At 41.7% G+C, this 19,483-nt stretch overlaps 3 protein-coding genes across 6 annotated transcripts in view; 2 read left to right on the top strand and 1 right to left on the bottom strand.

Moving 5' to 3' along the window:
• Positions 1–409: 409 nt before the first annotated feature.
• Positions 410–3,938, bottom strand: kics2 (KICSTOR subunit 2). The gene is made up of 3 exons (XM_056748646.1): positions 3,473–3,938; positions 2,871–3,159; positions 410–1,628 (listed from the first exon to the last, which is right to left on the bottom strand). Exons 1-3 carry the CDS (start codon positions 3,699–3,701, stop codon positions 809–811), a joined length of 1,338 nt encoding a protein of 445 aa, XP_056604624.1. The 5' UTR covers positions 3,702–3,938; the 3' UTR covers positions 410–808.
• On the top strand, positions 3,223–15,710 carry ipo8 (importin 8). Of its 4 annotated transcripts, none has more exons than XM_056748645.1 (25): positions 3,223–3,503; positions 5,269–5,350; positions 5,433–5,589; positions 5,662–5,820; positions 5,920–6,076; positions 7,284–7,373; positions 7,518–7,612; positions 7,732–7,816; positions 7,932–8,066; positions 8,144–8,243; positions 8,420–8,496; positions 8,740–8,856; positions 8,953–9,042; positions 9,791–9,956; positions 10,058–10,218; positions 10,309–10,434; positions 10,831–10,906; positions 11,720–11,845; positions 12,072–12,169; positions 12,247–12,342; positions 12,452–12,672; positions 13,770–13,975; positions 14,362–14,583; positions 14,694–14,823; positions 14,902–15,710. In XM_056748645.1, coding segments are annotated over exons 3-25 (2,871 nt in total). In that variant the 5' UTR covers positions 3,223–3,503; positions 5,269–5,350; positions 5,433–5,452; the 3' UTR covers positions 14,903–15,710. The 4 variants fall into 4 exon arrangements, with proteins under 4 accessions (XP_056604623.1, XP_056604622.1, XP_056604621.1 ...); XM_056748644.1 differs by lacking the exon at positions 3,223–3,503 and adding an exon at positions 4,325–4,528 and having other exon boundaries at positions 10,831–10,897; XM_056748643.1 differs by lacking the exon at positions 3,223–3,503 and adding an exon at positions 4,325–4,528 and having other exon boundaries at positions 14,905–15,710.
• A 1,603-nt stretch (positions 15,711–17,313) lies between these two features.
• Positions 17,314–19,483, top strand: part of tmtc1 (transmembrane O-mannosyltransferase targeting cadherins 1) — a 29,191-nt gene continuing 27,021 nt past the window's right edge. The window contains exon 1 of the mRNA XM_056749357.1: positions 17,314–17,751. Coding sequence (XP_056605335.1) covers positions 17,441–17,751 — 311 coding nt within the window. The 5' untranslated portion in view covers positions 17,314–17,440. The remainder of the gene's footprint in view (positions 17,752–19,483) is intronic.

The following is a 19,483-nucleotide window of genomic DNA, read 5'->3' as shown; positions in this document are numbered from 1 at the left end:
TTTTGGGTATATAATTTTTAATTCCTTTAAAAAGGTTTCTGGTAATGGTTTATTGTCTTTATGGGACAATAAACCAAATTTAGATGTCAATCAATTCTGTCTTAGATGGTCCTGACCCTGAATAAGCTGCAAATCGATATTTAGCAAAATTGCACGGTGAGTCAACATTGTCTTTTAAATATAGCAAAACTCACATGACCCTTGAAAAGTCTGCATCCCAGAAGCCGTACTGATGATAACCTCTGGTTCTTGCCGTTACAAAACTTAGGAAGAGTCGAGGATGCTGTTGCAGCTTACACGAAAGTTGATTGCAGTGCATGTGATGCATGTGAGTGGAGGATGCAGTCTCCCCTTTGCCTTTACAACAAGGCATCATTTCCCATCATGCACCTCAACTTGGCAGATGAAGTGGAGGTAAAAATGTTTTATTTGAAAAAAGATTGTTTGTCTACAAATTGTAATGCAATGCAATTATAAAACATTAAAGAATTGAAAACTTTATTTAGCAAGCACGTGAACTTCACAGTAGTTGGAGAAATTGATAAAATAAAAGCAATTAAAATGTTGCACATGGTAAACTATCAATAAAAAGAGAACATTCTTGCCAACAGGTCCCTTTAAGCACAACTGCGGACAGAAAAAATATTTTAACCATCAGAAGAGCACATATTGAAAATAACAGCTGATATTTGTCTTTGGTCTGAAACGGTTCGTCTCGTGATGCTTTTGGATCTCTTTAATATGTCCACAAAGAGTGATCCACTGAAACAAGCGGTTTCTTAAAACGACTGAAAGCGTGAGCGACAGTTCAGCCTTTGGAGCCTGGTTTAAGTGTTGTGAAGGGTTTGGAGTTTCTTAGCGATCCTGTTAGCTCTTGCAGGAATGCCACAATGTTCGAGTCTCTCTCTGATTTCTTTCCATCGAAGATCACCACTATAGTGAAGTGGGGCTCAGGTCGCGAAAGAAAGTAGGTACTTTGGACTTTATCATCATAGAAATGGACCACCTTATCCAGAGTGTTGAGGTCCGTTGAGCGGTCACTCATGATCATGATAACATTAGGCCAGTGCGTAACCGGCCTCTCTCCTCCAGGAAGTGACACCACGGCTGGGAACTGGTCCACGCCTTTGGGGGCTTCGCGGTATGAATGCGGATGGTGGTAGCCGTGTCCCTGAAAGCTTTCTGATCCTTGATTATCAAAAATCAAGGAGACATTGAAAGCGTCGTGTTTGCGGATAAAGCCGGATATCTTGCCGAAGTAATCGGGGAAGGTGCGCGCCGTCATGGCTTTCATTTCAGACTGGGACGTCTGCCGGCTGAGCGCCTCGTGGAAGTAAAAGCTGAACTTGCCCAGGAGTGCCGCCTGCAGCCGCTGCAGCCACAAGTAGAGATGCGGGGGCTGCACGGTCTTCTGGGATTGACCGCCGAACAGGTGTTTCCTGGTCTCGCGTTGGCGTTCGAACACCTGACCCCAGGTCTGCAGTTTGGAATGGGCGCCGTGGAGGTTCAAAAGAGACGGCAGGAAATGCCACTCTGAGATTTGCGCCTGGCATCGCAACAGCTGCGTCAGAACATCCACTTCAACTTGAAAGCTGCTTTCTAGACGGCTCAGGATGGGATGGTGGAATCTGCAGCACAGAATGACATTTACATTTCAATTATTCGAAGGCATACATTTGATGAGTGTACCCATGATCTTTGTGTTACTAACACACTACCAGTTGAGCTACAGGAACCTACACCAACTGGACATGATGGGATACGGCACTTCATAGGATTATAATTTTATTCCTGCTGTCTTCGCGTTCTGTCTTTTGTGAGCGCGAGAAGCCGCAGCGGCTTGTTCTTTTTCTCATTAGCACTGGAGACGGTCACGAGACTGCAGGGCCGCATTGAGCTCATTACATCTCCTGCATTCAGCAGCAGCGGGGAAATTCTTCACCCCTGACTGATCATTAATTACATGTCTTAGCAGGCAGCCAGACAGCGAGAAGGGTACGATGAGACAGATGACCGAGAGAGAGGAAAAAGTTCACTGTGTGGAGCTGTTCTGATGTTACAATCTTTCTGCCGTCCTTGCTTAATGTACAGATTCTACTGTGTGTGAACCATTTCTGATCCAGCCATTCTTGTCAAGAGCATCTTTCTGTCAACAATGGACTAGAAAGGAAATACGTGTTTGTATTTACATGTATAATAAAAACAAATAACGTCTGGTGATGTTCAAGGTCAAGGCTGAATCTCTGCATCCAAGCGCTCGTCTGACAGATTAATTGATCAGATAACACGCAGAGATCTTGTCTCTTCTACTCCTGAGATGACTCAACGTTTGGCTTCAATCTTTCTAGCTCTCTCTCTCTCTCTCTCTCTCTCTCTCTGACTGAATCATCTATCTTTTCCGTCTCTCCTTCTCTCGCGTTCCTCGTCTCCTTTTGGCAAAGTGCAGAATTCACCTTGAGCAGCCAGTAGGGAACCTCTGAGTTTCAGACGTCATTAAACATATTTAAAGCTCACGAACAGCTTGTTCATTAAACTAATTTGCCTTCTCGCTAAATTTAACGATTCAGATAGATTTCCACATATACTGAGAATAAACGACATCTTAAATGGCACTTCTACGTTATATCAATAAAATTAACTTTCTGATCGTGGAGGAAAACAAGAGGAATATAAATAAAGATCTAGGAAACATGGATGGGCTAAAAACCAATGCTGACATTCAATGCAGAAGAGGAGGAGGCTCCACCTGGTGGGATAGCAAAACACTCAACTGAACAAACACAAAGATCATTTTTGGGTCAGATTCTTTCACCATTCAAGCAATTTAAATACCAAATAAACTTGATGTTTAAACTAAAGTCTGAGCCCACCTGGAACTGTACTTCTGCAAAATGGTCTCCAGGGTGCTCACAAGCTCCTCAGAGTTGATGGTCTTCTGGCTGCCCAACGAATGCAACTTCTCATAGAAGTCTGCGATCTCCATCCTGGCCTGCGTGAAATGACACAGCTGCTCGGATAAATGCGACAGCAAATCCTCCAGGTTAAGAGTGGAGCCCCCTGGGGTGTGGCGACCCATGGAGACCACCTTCTTCAGTTCATTGTGCAAAGACGTATAAATCGACCTGAAGGAATCCTTCCGGCTGAAGAACGACTGGCCACCTGCAGGTTGCACCACAACACAGACACTCATATGAAACGACAGATCTTTTTGAATGGGCCTTGACAGGTGTGTAGCCTTCATGGTGCAGTATGTTTGGCCAAGTGGCGCCATCTGCTGTATTAAAATGATACACATTTTCACTCACTTTGTTTTTCTCTAGTTTTGACAGTGAATTGAATGACACATGACAAACAAACCCAGTGTCAAGACGAGCAAAAAAACAAAGAGGACTATGATTCTACTGTTCCTGATATCACACAGTAAACAGTGTTTTGATGATGTAAAATACTGTTAAACTCGCGTGTCTCATACCGATCTTCTGCCCGAGAAACGTCATGTTGTGGTAAGCTTTCTCCGCGGCCGCCAGGTGAGCGAGAGCCGCCAGTAATGACGCCCATATGGCCCCGGCGCTCTTACTGGCGTCCTTCTCTTTCTCCACATAATCCTTCGCCCTGTCAAACCAGAAAGTCCCGAGCTGGGTGAAGAAACTCTCCAGAACTGCTCGCTCTTTCGGAACCGGCCGAAGTTCTTCTTCAGACATGATTAAAGTCAAAGATCACACGTGAGATCCGCTGACAGCTGCAGCACATTCACGCGATCTCTCTATTTGGTTGTCCTTAAAGACTGTTGATGGATGTTTGGGTCGGTTGATTGTGGATAAGACGGTTGCGAGTGGTGAATACGTTCTGCAAATAAATTCAAGTCGTTTTGTGTGTAAAATATACATGTTTAGCGCCCAGTGCCACCATGACGTGATTCAGTGTCAACACTACGGCAAGTCGAAAGGGACCGAGAACGGATCTGTCGAGAACGCGAGTGTACAAATACTAAAATGTGCATTTATATAATAATATTAACTCAACTATATTTTACAGGATTCTTTGGGAGTTTTATTAGATCGTTATATTTGCTACAGTAGACAAAATATTAATTTACCTCATTTTTATCTTTTTTTATTTTATAAATCTACGCATTTCTTTATTTAAATACCATGATTTATATTCTCTTCTTTAGAGGCCTTTTTCAAACATCTCCCAAAATGTTATTATTCTGTTTAGTAAGGAAATGGTTGTATGTTATTATTGTCGTTGCATGTAAAATATCGAAGACCTTTATTTTGTAAGGACGCGGTCGTTCTGTAGGACTCTTTGCGACGATGACAGTCGGTTGTCGGCAGACTGGGGAAGGGCTGCGGGCTGGCAGTGAGACCCGACACATCTAATCGTCCGTGCAGTTGTCCGATAATCGAAAGTTTTATCAGATTAATCCATCGTATCGGGCCTCATGGATCCCAATCGCATCATACAGGCTTTAAAGGGCACCATAGATCCCAATCTAAGAGTAGCGGGTGAGAATGAACTCAACCAGGTCAGTCATCCATCTGAAGAAGTTTGTTGTTTCTTTGAAGAACAGATGAGATCAGACGGGTCTGCTGTGGGATGATTTTAATGCACAAGGCAGAACAATATTTAATCGTGCTTAAAATATCGATCACAGTTCTGTTATCTGCTTATATCATTGATCAAATGTGCTTTATAAACTAGTTTTTCTCATTATGTCAATCAATGGGCTCACTGTGCAACAATAGAGAATGCAGATGAGATGGGATGCAGACACACACGATTGCACAAAATACACAATAAACGTAATTTTATTACTGTTTTGTTATTTGTGTTATGAAAAATTTGATAGACTTTTTTTAATGCAACAGAAAAATAACTCTATAATATCACGATTAATGACGATATGAGCATCCACCAGGTCTCATTCTGTAATACGGGTTGTTAGGACCTTTTTCATTGTTTCCTGGTTCTGTTGCATGTAAATCAGACCAATGATGCAATTCTATGCAATCCTCACTCCCAACAGCCAATGCAACGCCCTCTGTGAAAGATCACAGCTCTGTGTTTGTTTCGTTTATATACATTTCATTTTTGAACGTTTGCTTTTTATTATAGCTCAAAATTCGATACAAACACTTCTGATCCTATGCTGGGTCATCATTTGATGCAAAACCTGTTGACTGAAATAAAATGCATGAATCTGAAAAATCAGTCATCGTAGCTTTCTGTCGCCCGATAGTTCAAGTTCGCATGTGTCTCTTTCAGTCCTACAAGATCATCAACTTCGCCCCTACACTGCTGCAGATCATTGTGTCAGACCAGGTGGAGTTCCCTGTGCGACAGGCAGGTAAGAGACGCTGTACCTGTTAATAGAATGTTTGCTGCAATGCGATTGGATGAAAGTTGATGACATCACTTCCTCTCTGCAGCTGCCATCTACCTGAAGAACATGGTGAGTCAGTACTGGCAGGACCGGGAGCCCATGTTGGGGGAGGTGGCCTTTCCCTTCAATATCCATGAGAATGACCGTGGCCAGATTCGAGAAAATATGGTGGAGGCCATTATTCGCTGTCCGGAGACTGTAAGGTGAGTCAATGGTGTTTGTTTGATAACTGCGAGTGGTAAGATGCCAAACTGACTTTGCTGTTTGCGTGTTAGGGCTCAGTTGACGGTATGCTTGCGTGCCATAATAAAGCATGATTTTCCCGGGCGGTGGACGGGTGTGGTGGATAAGATCAACTTGTATCTGCAGTCACAAAATAGTGGAAGCTGGTACGGCAGTCTGCTCGCCCTCTACCAACTCGTCAAAACTTACGAGTAAGCGACTGCAAAGTTTGTCACCTTAAGGGGTTTAAAATTGACACGATTGTTTAACTACTGATGTGTGTTTACTTCATCTGGATCTGTGGTGGTCAGGTTCAGGAAGGCGGAGGAGCGGGACCCCCTCTTGGCGGCAATGCAGATCTTTCTGCCGCGGATCCAGCAGATCATCACGCAGCTCCTGTCAGACGCTACTTTCATCTCAGTGCTCATCCAGAAACAGATCCTGAAGATCTTCCACGCACTTGTGCAGGTGTGTGCTTCTACGCCTCTTGTTTGCTTGTTGGCATGCGACAGCATAAAGTAAAACACATTGTCATAAAGAGTGCATTACAAAAAGGTCAAATTGAGTATAAAATAAATAAATTTGTTAAAATGGCATTTTTTTTTACAAAATGTATTCATTGATTTCTAATAAGCTGAACCATAATGTTAAAAGCATTAAAAAAGGTGTTAAGATAAATGCAAAGAACTAATGTGTGTCTTTGTGTGTGTGTGTCAATGTGTGTGTGTGTGTGTGTGCGCGTGTATATGTGCGTGTGTCTGTGTGTGTGTGTGTGTCTGTGTGTGTGTCTGTCTGTGTGTGTGTGTGTGTGTATCTATCTATGTATGTGTCTTATCTGTGTGTGTGTGTGTGTGTGTGTGTCTGTCTGTGTCTGTGTGTGTATGTGTGTGCATGCGTCTATCTTTGTTTGTGTGTGTGTGTGTGTGTGTGTGTCTTCTGTCTATCTATGTGTTATGTCTATCTGTGTGTGTGTGTGGGTGTGTGTCTGTCTGTGTATCTGACTGTGGTCTTTGTGTGTGTATGTGTGTCAATGTGTGTGTGTGTGTGTGCGTGTATATGTGCGTGTATATGTGCGTGTATATGTGCGTGTCTGTGTGTGTGTCTGTCTGTGTGTGGGTCTATTTGTGTCTGTCTGTCTGTGTGTGTGTGTGTGTGTGTGTGTGTGTGTGTGTGTATCTATCTATGTATGTGTCTTATCTCTGTGTGTGTGTGTGTGTGTGTATGTATGTGTGTGTGTGTGTGTGTCTGTCTGTGTGTGTATGTGTGTGCATGCGTCTATCTTTGTGTGTGTGTGTGTGTGTATGTGTGTGCGTGCGTCTATCTGTGTGTGTGTCTTCTGTCTATCTATGTGTCATGTCTATCTGTGTGTGTGGGTGTGTGTGTGTCTGTCTGTGTATCTGACTGTGGTCTTTGTCTTTGTGTGTGTGTGTGTGTGTGTGTGTGTATGTGTGTTTGTCTATCTGTGTGTGTGTGTGTGTATGTGTGTGTGTGCGTCTATCTGTGTGCGTGCGTCTATCTGTGTGTGTGTGTCTTCTGTCTATCTATGTGTCATGTCTATCTGTGTGTGTGGGTGTGTGTGTGTCTGTCTGTGTATCTGACTGTGGTCTTTGTGTGTGTGTGTGTGTGTGTGTGTGTGTGTGTGTATGTGTGTCTGTCTTTGTGTGTGTGTGTGCAGTATTCCCTCCCACTACTGCTGCTCAATAACACAGTCATGACGCACTGGATGGAGATTCTAAGGTCTGTTGTTGACCGTGGCGTCCCAGCGGTAAGTTTGTTGATCGCTCAGCCTTCATTATAAAGCATCATTCTCTTTGAGAAAAAATCATTCTCTATCTCTCTCCCTCTTTCTTTCTATATCTCTCTCTCTCTCTCACTCACTCCCTCCCTCTCTTTGTCAAATGATTTTAAGGAGACTCTTGAAGTCGACGAGGATGATCGACCTGAGCTGATCTGGTGGAAGTGCAAGAAATGGGCTTTGCACATTATCACAAGAACGTTTGAGAGGTCGGTGAGCAGATCGAGACACACACAACTCATTTGTCCTTGTTTATACAAAGAGAAACATCACAATGAGTAAATACTTCTATACATTCTATACACTTCAGATGACTTTCATGTTTCAGATATGGGAGTCCAGGAAACGTCACAAAGGAATATTTTGAGTTTGCTGACTTTTTCTTGAAAACGTACGCCGTGGGGATTCAGCAGGTATGATCCGTTTATCACAGCATACTGTAGTGGTGTCATGGTACAGTGATGACATCAGGTGCACATGCCAACGGATTATTATTTCTGAAATGAAATGATATTGATGTGATTGCAGGTGTTATTGAAAGTGATCGATCAGCACAGACAGAAGCAGTACGTCAGTCCTCGGGTTCTCCAGCAGACGTTGAGTTACATGACACATTGCGTCTCGCATTCAGTTACATGGAAACACATGAAACCGCACATGCAGGTGAGAAGAAAGTGAAGCAAAATGATTTGATATAAATGATGACTTTCATGAAGCTTAATATCTCTCTTTCTCTGCAGACTATAACACAGGAGGTGGTGTTTCCTCTCATGTGCTATAAAGATGAAGATGAACGACTATGGCAGGAAGATCCTTACGAGTACATTCGGATGAAATTCAGTCAGTGTGCTTGAATGTCAATATTTTTACATTACATGAGTTTAATATAAATTGTGTTATGTCAAATAATGCAAAAAGCTTGCAGTATTTAATCTCTTTAGATTGAAATCATTTGAAGGGTTCAGGATAGAAATGATCTGATTGGCTGATGGTTAATTGTGATATGATCTCTGTAGATATATATGATGATCATGTTTTCCCTGCCACGGCCGCTCAGACTCTATTGTGTAAAGCAGCCAGGAAAAGGAAAGAGGTACGTGTATCTTCACACCAGAGCTATTGTTCACATTAATGCTCTTTGATTTCTTTTGGTTTTATTGGAAAAAAGCTTCCGAGAGCTTCCTTCACTTTTGCAGACTCCCAGCGTCCGATCTGTTTGGATCTCGTGGATCACAAATGCTTTTTTGTGTTTTGAAGCGAATACTTCGTTAATGGACTGTGCTGTACTTTTTTGCATTCATTTACTTGAGAGTTTTTAAACCTTCCTGTTTTTCAGGTCTTGCCACAGATGATGGAGTTTTGTCATCAGATTCTTGTGGACCCCAACGCTGACCCTCGCAGGAAGGATGGGGCACTGCATGTCATAGGTGCCTTGGCTCAGCCCCTGCTCAAGGTGAGATCTAAATCTGAAATCTGATGTGTGAACTCAATTGTGCATTTGTCAGACGCTTTTATCCAAATCAATGTCTATATACTGTGTGTTATGCAGAAGCGGATGTACAGGGACCAGATGGAGCTCATGTTACAAAACTATGTTTTTCCTCTGCTGAACACCAATCTGGGATATTTAAGAGCCAGGGTAAGTGTGTGTGAGTCTAGACTGTGTTAATGCACATGATGATGATGCACAGGTGCTTTTTCTCAGTATTTGCCAGACAAAGCGTAAGAGTTTAGGTGTAAAACCAGCAACCAGCTGAGATTCAGCTCATCCAAAAATGAAGATGTTATTATTCACCCACCCTTGTTTTGTCGCACATCTGCTTGATTTTCTTCCTTTGGTTAACAGAACGGATGTTTTGAAGAGTGATGTGATCAAAAAAGCGGATCATGGTCTTTTGCACTATCTAGCAGTTCACCTTCAAAATGAAAAGTCTGTCATCGTTTACAGGCCCTCGTGTCATTTCAAACCTATGTGACTTTCATTCTTCTGCAGAGGAGGAAAGAAGATATTTTGAAAAATGTCGGTAAAGGAATAGCACAGCCCCCCGTTTACTTCTATTGTAGCCAATGTAAGTGAATGGGGAACAACATTCTTCAAAATATGTTCTATTGTGTTCTGTGAAAAAAAGTCAAACAGTTAAGTGTGTAACTGATGTCAGAATTTTCATTTTGAAGGAGAATTTCTCCCAAATGTAAACTTGCATTGAGTCCAGTTACGAGATGTAATTGATGTCAAATGCTATTAATTATTATGTGACATTTAGTTTCGAGGGTGCGTGAGTGCCGACACAATATTCACATTACGGCTAACTCCGAAATTGCTTTTACAATGCCACATCGGTTTCCATGGAGACGTAATTGTGGGCATTCTGATGGTGTGTGTGCAGTCGTGCTGGGTCCTGCACTCCTTCAGCCCTCTCAAGTTCCACAATGAGCTGGTCCTGAGGAACGCCGTGGAGTTGGTCAAGCAGAACCTGGTGGACGATAAGGAGATGCCTGTCAAAGTGGAGGCAGCTATAGCATTGCAGGCTCTTGTGAGCAATCAGGAACAAGGTCAGAACATAAACAGACTCAAAATAAAATAACTCATATAAAATATTTCAGATGGGTTGTGATGAGTTACTCAGGGGGAATGAAACTGTATGTGGTTGCAGCTAAGGTCTACATCCGACCCTTCGTAAGATCCATCATGCAAGAATTACTTCACGTCATCAAAGAAACGGAAAACGACGACCTCACCAGCGTCATCCAGAAGATGATCTGCGAATACAACCAGGAGGTGGCCATGATAGCGGTGGACATGACGCAGAACCTGGTACTGTGCTTCACGTTATCCAGCTATTGTTTCTCACATGTGAAGTCAAAGAAACTTCATCTGAAGATGTTTTTGTATTGTGTGATGCAGGCAGAGATCTTCAGCAAGGTTCTCCAGAGCGAAGAGTACGAGGAAAGCGAAGATAAGACTGTGATGGCTCTCGGTATTCTCAGCACCATCGACACTATTCTTACAGTCATGGAGGATCATAAAGAGGTTTGGACACTCCTCAAGATCTACTCACGCCAACTCTCAAGTTTTTCTGGGAAAAGTAATCAAAACAAGATGATTAAAATGAAACCATGCATGTGAGTCGTTGACTTTAAAATAAGCCCCTATTGACTTTTCATAGTCATTTATATTCCTGCTATGGAAAGTCAATGGGGTCTTGTTTTAAAGTCTAATATGATGTTTTCAGTATGGATATGCATGCAGAATAAGCCCAACACCTTGTTTGTTTTGTGCTTGGCTTTGTTTTGCTGTTGTTTTGTTTTTAGTAAAACATCCCAACTCGGTGTGAATCGCTGATTACAAATATTCAGTTTGGTTTAATAACATCTTGCTCAGAGCGTCTGAACACATCAGTTATCATTCTGTTTTGGTTTGTGTTAGATCACTCAGCAGCTGGAGGGGATTTGTCTGCAGGTCATCGGTCTTGTTCTGCAGAAACCCATCATAGGTATGGCAGGTGTGTGTGTGGACCACTGTTTTTCTCTTCTGATGTAACATGTGTTCGGATTAGGGATGCCACAATATAATATTGAACCGTTCGGTACAACCTCTGCGGTTCAATACATGTAAGTGAATTGGGGTTTTATTGCATTGGCAGTGATGCGTCTTGTTAATATATTATCTTTGGCCATTCCCATTGAGCTCACCTTTACTTTCATCTGCAATCACAACTTTGCATTACGTCATTTTAATTAAGTCATCTGATGCGCAAAACCTCTTCAAGAAGCTGGCATGTTGATGAACAGTTAACCAACAACTGCTGTGAGCTGCCATTGTAAATCTTTACAGTTATTCAATACACCAGGAATTTGAACAAGTTGATTTTTGCTTAAAGATAATAAAATAAGTCAAGTAAATAAAGAGAATTTCAGTAAAATAGTTTTTTATTTTTTAAGTTTTAATGTTCATGTCACATTAACATAAAACACTGAAAAAACACATTAATACGCAGAAGCCATCGGAACCGAAAACCGCGAGGTTCGTATTGATCCGTGGGGGATTGTTGCTTCCCTAATACGGACACAATATGAAAATGTTGTTTATTCGACCTCATGAATCAATCTCAAGGACAGCTTTTTGCAATGACTAAACTTTTTTCATTTCAACTGCAGTTGCTGGTTTTTAATGCGACGTCAATACTTATTACAACATACAACCACATGGGGGTGCTTTAGTTCAAAATCTATACTATCATAGTATTGCAAAGAAATGATGAATTGGTCAAACATTATTCTGCGCGTGCTCACACATAACCCTTCCTCTCTCTCAGAGTTTTATGAGGAGATCTTGTCTTTGGCCTTCGGACTCACCTGTCAGTCAATCTCGCCTCAGATGTGGCAGCTGTTGGGCGTCCTATACGACGTCTTCCAGCACGACTGCTTCGACTACTTCACAGGTCTCGAATGCACATCAAACCCTCATACCTGTCATATGAAACGGAGCCTAAAGCCAAGCCTGAACTTCATGGTTTTGGCTCCGCCTTGACCTATAAATCACCCCATGAACTATGTTGACAAAGTCATTAGATTGATGGATGTGTGTAGCTGCTCTCATCATTTCAAATGAGTCTGAGTGCATTGACTGCTCTGTTAACGGTGTGATATATCATCCTGTTTATGTAGATATGATGCCTCTCTTGCACAATTACGTGACCGTAGACACAAATATGCTGCTGTCGAATCCCAAGTACCTTGAGGTCATTTACACCATGTGCAAAAAGGTTTGTTTCCTTACACGTGTTCTTAAAAGCTTTTGATTTATAGACTCGTAAACAAATATTGATTGTGCCACACCCAGGTCCTAACAAGTGATGCTGGAGAAGACCCAGAATGCCATGCTGCCAAACTCCTAGAGGTCATTATATTACAATGCCGTGGACGTGGGATCGACCAGGTCAGATGTGTTATATTGTGTGGAATGAGCGCATCAAGGTTTTATCAAATAAGATATATCCCAAGTTAACCCAGTAATGTAACATCATGACTTTGCGTGTGTATTTTAGTGTATTCCTCTGTTCGTGGAGGCAGTGTTGGAGCGGTTAACGCGTGGCGTGAAGTCCAGCGAGTTGCGCACCATGTGTCTTCAGGTGGTCATCGCAGCTCTCTACTATAACCCCACCCTGCTGATCCACACGCTGGAGAACATCCGCTTCCCCCACAGCCCTGAGCCAATCACAGCGCAGTTTATCAACCAATGGATGAACGACACAGAGTTTTTCTTAGGGTGAGTGTGTCTGAAATGGCTTTCTGAGGGCAGGCGGTGCCGATGCACTTTATTAAGAGTGATTGCACATATCAGTGATCACGTTTACATGGACATCAGTAATCAAATTATTTGCAGCGTCAACTAATATTTGGATAACGGTGTTTACATGAGTTGCTTTAAGAGAATACCTTTCATGTTCATGTTTTACATGTGACACTACATAGTTAGATTAAATGCATACGTCATGACGTCTCTAAGCGACGCCGTTCGACGTTCCCTCCATCATTTCATGCATCAACAAAAATTTGCTTTCTTGCTTGAATTTGTTGTTTGCCGTAAACGAAACGTCTGTCTACTGTGTGACCTGTCGCAATGTGCCGCCAAAGTTCCTACGCGCCGGTAATAGTGAGATTAAGGTGTGTAGATAGATGTCTATACCACACTTCAATAATGTCACTAAAACAGGACTACTCCACCTGCTTAATTCCATTTGTGTTTCCTATCATTATGTGTTTAGATGGATTAAGCCAATCAAAAAACTGTGTTTACATGATCCATTCTTAATCAGAGTATTGTTTTAATCCTGTTCATATCAGATTATTGTTGTACATGAAAATGTGGTCTGTGTGAACGGGTTTAATCTGGATCATGTGATGGAGGTTAAACACCTTTATCTCAGTTTTTGCAGATGTGGCAGATGTCTCCTACAGGGTTTGGGTAACATGGAGTATTGAATGGAAAACGTCTTTTAAATTCACGTTCCATTTCTTAAATCTGATTAAATTTTAATCTCATATCATTTCAGAATCAAGAAATAAATAAAAATCAAATTGAAAATCACACTGTATAACTGTGGTATTTGCGCGAGATCTTCTCATTTAGATTAATAAATAATGTTTAAAATGCTGCATATTCACACTCATATATAATTTACATTTTTTTTTTGTTGTTGCATTTTTGTATTCATAAATAAAGTTTTCAGTTTGTCACATCATGGCAAAAATATTTGTATAAAGCAATTAGTATTGTAGTCATTATTAACAAAACGAATGTTTTTAACTCACTGTCAGTGAATGTTTTCATGATTTAAAAGATTTTTCTTATCCTTCCCTCAGACTGCACGACCGTAAGATGTGCATCATTGGCCTCAGCGTTCTGATGGAGCTGCCCAGCCGTCCCGCCGCACTAGAGGAGGTTGCAGGGCAGATCATCCCCTCCGTCCTCCTCCTCTTCCTGGGTTTAAAACACATGTACGCCTCCCGAGTCCTAGACAAGCCAGAGCCGCTCTCCAGAGCTCAAGGCTCAGAGGAAGATGAAAACGGTGAGAAATTGGGCAGTTTTCCTCAGCTGAGCTTTTACTGCGCATGTACAGCACATGTGTGAATGAAATTGCGTTTCCCTTTCAGGTTCTGCAGCTAAATTGACATCACTATTTTAGACGTTAAACAGTAACCGCAGAAATTACGTAACAACGAATGCAATAACATTCCAGAACTCTGTTTATCCACATAAATAGTGCAGAGTGTGCATGTGGATTTCTGAATGATATGTGGCGTGTTATTAAACGGTCCCCGAGAAAGTAAGTTGAAAGTGCTGCAAAAGTCGAAAACCTTTGACCCTGACCTTTGCTTTAGTGAGTCCCAGACCGCCCTTTACATTCCTCTCGCTCACTGTTTACAGATACATGAATCTGAATCTGTTTTACAGAGGAGATCCCCAGCGACGAGGATGAGGTTGGAGAGAAATCAACGCCCCTGCAATCATCCTGCATGCCCACCGGGAGCGACAATGAGGATGAGGAGGATGACGATGATGAAGAGTACTGGGATGATGACGCTCTTGAGGGGACACCGTTAGAGGAATACAACACGCCGCTGGACTATGACAACGGAGAGGACGAATACCAGTTTTTTACAGCGTCTCTACTCCGTACGCATGAATTCTTTCAGATTTTGGTGTGATATAGATTCACCGATGTTACGCTTGTAAAACTAGATTTTGATTGGAAACTCACGTTTGAGTACAATTCTTTGTGGCAGGTGTTCAAAGTTCAGATGCAAGTTGGTATCAGTCGCTCACATCCTCGCTAAGTGAAGACCAGAAGAAGCAACTGCAGGAGATCTACAACATCTGTCAGCAGAGGAGAAGTGCAGGAGTCAAAGGGCTGTGGTGAGTATGTGTGTGCTAGTTAACTTTCTGACTCGGATGATTCTATAAGTCATGCAACATCGCCTCATTCCCTCTCAGAAGACGCCCAGTTATTCCGAGACTGGGAGAGCTGACGCTTTGGATCTTTAAGGACTTTCCCAAGAACTGACATGGAAACGGTCCACCCTGAACTCTAGATACTAGAGACCGCGCGGAGCCAGGGGTCGGCGAGACCGCCGCAAGCTCTTCAGAACCCAGACTATCCAAGGAATACCGAGGCCTCTTTGAGACTGGAAAGAGATGCGTCGTCCTTTTAAGGTCGATGAGGTTACTCTAGGTCACCCACTTCCCTGGAGCTGTGTGTGTTTGTCTGCGCATTTGTACAGAATTGTGTGTGTGTGTGTGTGTGTCTAAGTAAATGGATGTTATTGTGTTTTTCTCTCTCAATCTCTACTGCAGTCGCAATGAATGAATGAGTGAGGAAGTGGTCTGAGGCAGTGAGGTAAGACGGGTCAGACTTCTGACAGACAGACAGATGAAGGCTCAGCTTCAGACAGAGAGTAAGACACACACACATTGGGGGAGTGATTAACTGTGATGCTCAGAGAAATGTAGGGATCTTACTCCTCAAACAGATGAAATGTGCACTGGCCGGATGTACTGTAAGAAGGATGATGTTTATATTTGTCATATGTTTGTATGTTTCAAGAGGTTGTTTTTGTAACAGTACATTTTCAGAATTAACTTAAGTGATAAAAAAATGTAACACTACTTGTATGTGCAGTTATTTGTGTGGTTTCACACAATGTGACAGCAATTTAACAATTTTTTTTATTCATTTACATTTCTTTTTCCTGTCAGTCTACACTGAATTCAGTACAATAAATACTACGCTTTTTTAAAATGTACTTTACAATTTAAATCATTTATTTATACTATATTATATAAAATATTATATTTATAGCGTTGTGTGATTATAAAATAATAAAATGAGAATAAGAATAAGATTGTAAATATAAAAGTATAACATTTATAAATATTATCATTGCTATATTTTTAACATTTTAATATTTTTTTGGTCTGGGTTATTTGAGCAATTTAAGCACACTTTCTTAAAAATGTACATATCTTTTTTACTTTCAGCCCACACTGAATTCAGTACAATAATACTACGCTGTTTTTTAAAATGTACTTTACAATTTAAATCATTTATTTATTTATACTATATTTATTATATCAATTATTATATTTATAGTGTTGTGTTTATAAAATGAGAATAATAATCTACATATAAAAGTATACAATTTTATTAATATTATTATTGCTAGATTTTATACATTTAAATAGTTTATTTTTGGTCTGGGTTATTTGATTGTCAAGAAAATAATGTCTCAATCTAAACTCATCACCATTATCATTAATTGAAGTTCACATCTGGCTGCAAGAGTGATTTGACCACAGGGAGAGCCACCAGATGCATTTAAACAGGCCCACACCCCTTTTTTAACATTTCATGAATAAAATCATTTAGCCAGATGTTGCCCCGTCAGTGTATCTTTAAATGTACGTTTATCATAATGATTCATTGTCCCTGTCATCCCGTTCATTAGTACGTCTGATCACAGAGCAATCTGCTCATTACCGGTCCAGCATGGAAGCTTAGGTCACGGTCAAGGCATTGACATCATTGTGTGAAATATCCCACATTTCTTTATTGATTCCCTGTGTGAAAGGATCTCTGTGCTCTAATTTGGATTTTTCTCTCTCTAACTCTCTTCTTCTCAATCTTTTCGTTCTCTGGAATTTTTGTTACCTTGGAAACCATAGTCCTCCAAAATACTATATTTTACAATTGATGAAAAACATAAACGCTTCAAGACAAGTTTCGAGCAGCGTAAAAAGCATTTAGATTCATTTTGTCATTTTGATTTATTTGCATTTTGTATATTTATTTCTAAAATATATGCTTATGAATTGCTTTTTGGAAATGCAATATTTAAAAAAAACCTGTTTTAATTCTTATCCAATGTTTACAAATGATTTGAAAGGCGATAAAAGGAATGGAATAGAGAACAAATTATTTTAATATCCATGGTATTTTGGTGGAAAGTATTGTTACTGTGGATATTTGCTTGTGTTTTTTTATTTGCCTTCTCCTTTTCTCCTTTACCTCTCTCTCTTACTCTGCCCCTCAATTTCTACAATATTGCCAAATCATTTCACTTTAAACAAGAAAAGACAAATAAACAGTAAAACAACAAACAATAAGGTTCTCTCTCTCTCTCTCTCTCTCTCTCTCTCTCTATTCCCCCTTCTCTCCCTCTCGGTGTTTCAAAGTGTCCCTCCGTCTTTATGCGTCTCTCTCTCTCTCTCTCTCTCTCTCTCTCTCTCTCTCTCTCTCTCTCTCTCTCTCTCTCTCTCTCTCTCTTCTCTCTCTTTCGCTTTCTCCCCTCTGGGTCTCCTGCGCATGCGCCGGTAGGCGGTTACACAGATTCCAGCAGTTTGTACACATTCACACTCGCCTACATTACGCATTCAGAGCCGATATCCTACCCGAGCGTCAGGGCAGCGCGATGGCTATAGCACGGGACGCGTCTCATCTTCACCCCCGTAAACAGCATGCAAGACGCGGACCGACATGACAGCGAACAACCGAGGGACCAAAGCCGCCTCTCATCAGACCCACCGGCGGCCGTCCGCGCTACCAATGTCGGTAACGGCAGTCCAGCTGCTCCGGTACGCCGTGCTGGTGGCGGTGTGCGCGCTCTGTTACAGTAACTCTCTCTGGGGAGAGTTTGTGCATGATGATATATGGGCCATCACCAACAATCCGGATGTCAGACAGGGGTCCAGCCTGCGGAGCATCTTCACCAATGACTTTTGGGGCAAACGGATGGCTGACAACACCAGTCACAAATCCTACCGACCCCTCTGCATCCTCACTTTCAAGTAAGAGCATCAGCTCATACCGAGCTTTGATCGAGTGTTTGCATTGCAGAGAAGGACGCTGGATAGTTTTTGGACGCACTTTGCAATTTATTAAACTTTTGCTTTGCAACCTTTTCACCGTGTGCGTCATTCCAAAACAGCTTTAAAGGAACTTTAAACGGGAATAATTGTGCTGAAATGCGCAGTTGCCGCATGGGTTGAGTAATTATTGATCTGTCAATCATGTGTTAAGTAAGTGTGCTAAACCCAAGGGCGTGGTGAAGACCATTAATATTTGGTATTACAGTTTTAATAGTCCATAAGGGCGTGCGCGCGAGACGCTGTATTCCTGTAGTTCAGCTGGCGTAGCATTGCGCAAGCAACGCAAAGGGGATGGGTTTTAATCCCAAGGAGCGCATATACTAAAACAAACGTATACCTGGAGTTGGATGAAGCACATTTGGCAACGCTTTTTTCCAAAGCGACTTACGTTGTATTGTGTTGTACATTTGTTTATTAGCCTACAATGTGCAATCCCCTGGGTTCGAACCTATGACCTTGGCATTGCTAGTGCCATGCTCAACCACTGAGCCAAAGGAAAGCGTCTGTAAATTGCAAACATGTAAATGCTCGCATATAAAGATGCCTGTTTGTGTGCCAAAACGACAAGACTGAGCGCAAAGGATCATAACGCAAAGGTTAACGCGTCTTGCAAGAAAAGTTGTTTCAACTTGACACACCCCCTTCAAACCTCAACGCTCGCGACGAAACGTGCAGATGGAAGGTTTGTCTGGTCCAACCAAGTGTAGACACCGAAAGTCCTCAGTCAACGCAACTTGAGATATTGAACCGCGTCATTAACATCGTGATTGCGCAGCTGTTGTCCCCGCACATGTCGGCCAGTTTAGCTGTTTTTAGATCTCTTCCCACTTGCATAAAGTACTTGATTGGGGTGAAACAAGGCAGGCCAGTGTGGGAGTTAAACCCAGATAAGTTTTTCACTCCGGATTTAGAAAGCGGGGCGTTCCTCTCCCCACCATGACGTCATGGTCCATATGGCGTGGGATCTGACAGCTTTGTCACAACATCACGAGAGATGCTCCTCATTGAGATGCGCAGAGAGGGATGAAGACTGGAGGACTTAGTTCTCTGTAAGAGAGCCTCATTTATTTTTAGCAAAGCAATTAGACTTTGTCTTTATTTTTAGATCAGCTGCTCTCAGTCATAGCTGCTTCTCTATAACACTGGAGACTATATTTTTTACAGGTATATATAAAGGCAATAATTGATTGAAACGAAATGTTTTTATTTATAACATCTTTGTTTTATATTTATAAGTGTAATTGCTACAAGAATGTTTCTTTTAATTGTCAAAATACCCTTTAGGATGCAACACTACTGTATGACGGTAGGGCGTGTTATATGGTTGCTAAGGTGTTCTTTTAGCCTATTTCCATACAGTTGCTAGGGGGATACAGGTTATTATAAGAGAAGCAGAATGATCAATAGTAAATCTTGCCCTAGAATTCATCACTAATATCAGAAACACCTTTAAGACCCTGAGGATGAAGGTGTTGTGATTGTTATGAGACTGGAAGGATGCTGTTGTGAAGTACTCCACTTGTGTGTGTGTGTGTGGGGGGGGGGGGGGAATGAGAGGGATGAAAATACCCATGAGGCCATAGAAATGTGTGTGCAGGAGAGCTGTGAGAGGGCTGCTCTTGTATCTCAGCTTGATCCTCATGTCTTTTAT

The sequence above is a fragment of the Triplophysa dalaica genome, chromosome 5 (assembly GCF_015846415.1).
Source record: "Triplophysa dalaica isolate WHDGS20190420 chromosome 5, ASM1584641v1, whole genome shotgun sequence".
In the NCBI taxonomy this organism is placed as follows: domain Eukaryota; kingdom Metazoa; phylum Chordata; class Actinopteri; order Cypriniformes; family Nemacheilidae; genus Triplophysa; species Triplophysa dalaica.
This window is presented reverse-complemented; position numbering and strand designations above follow the sequence as displayed.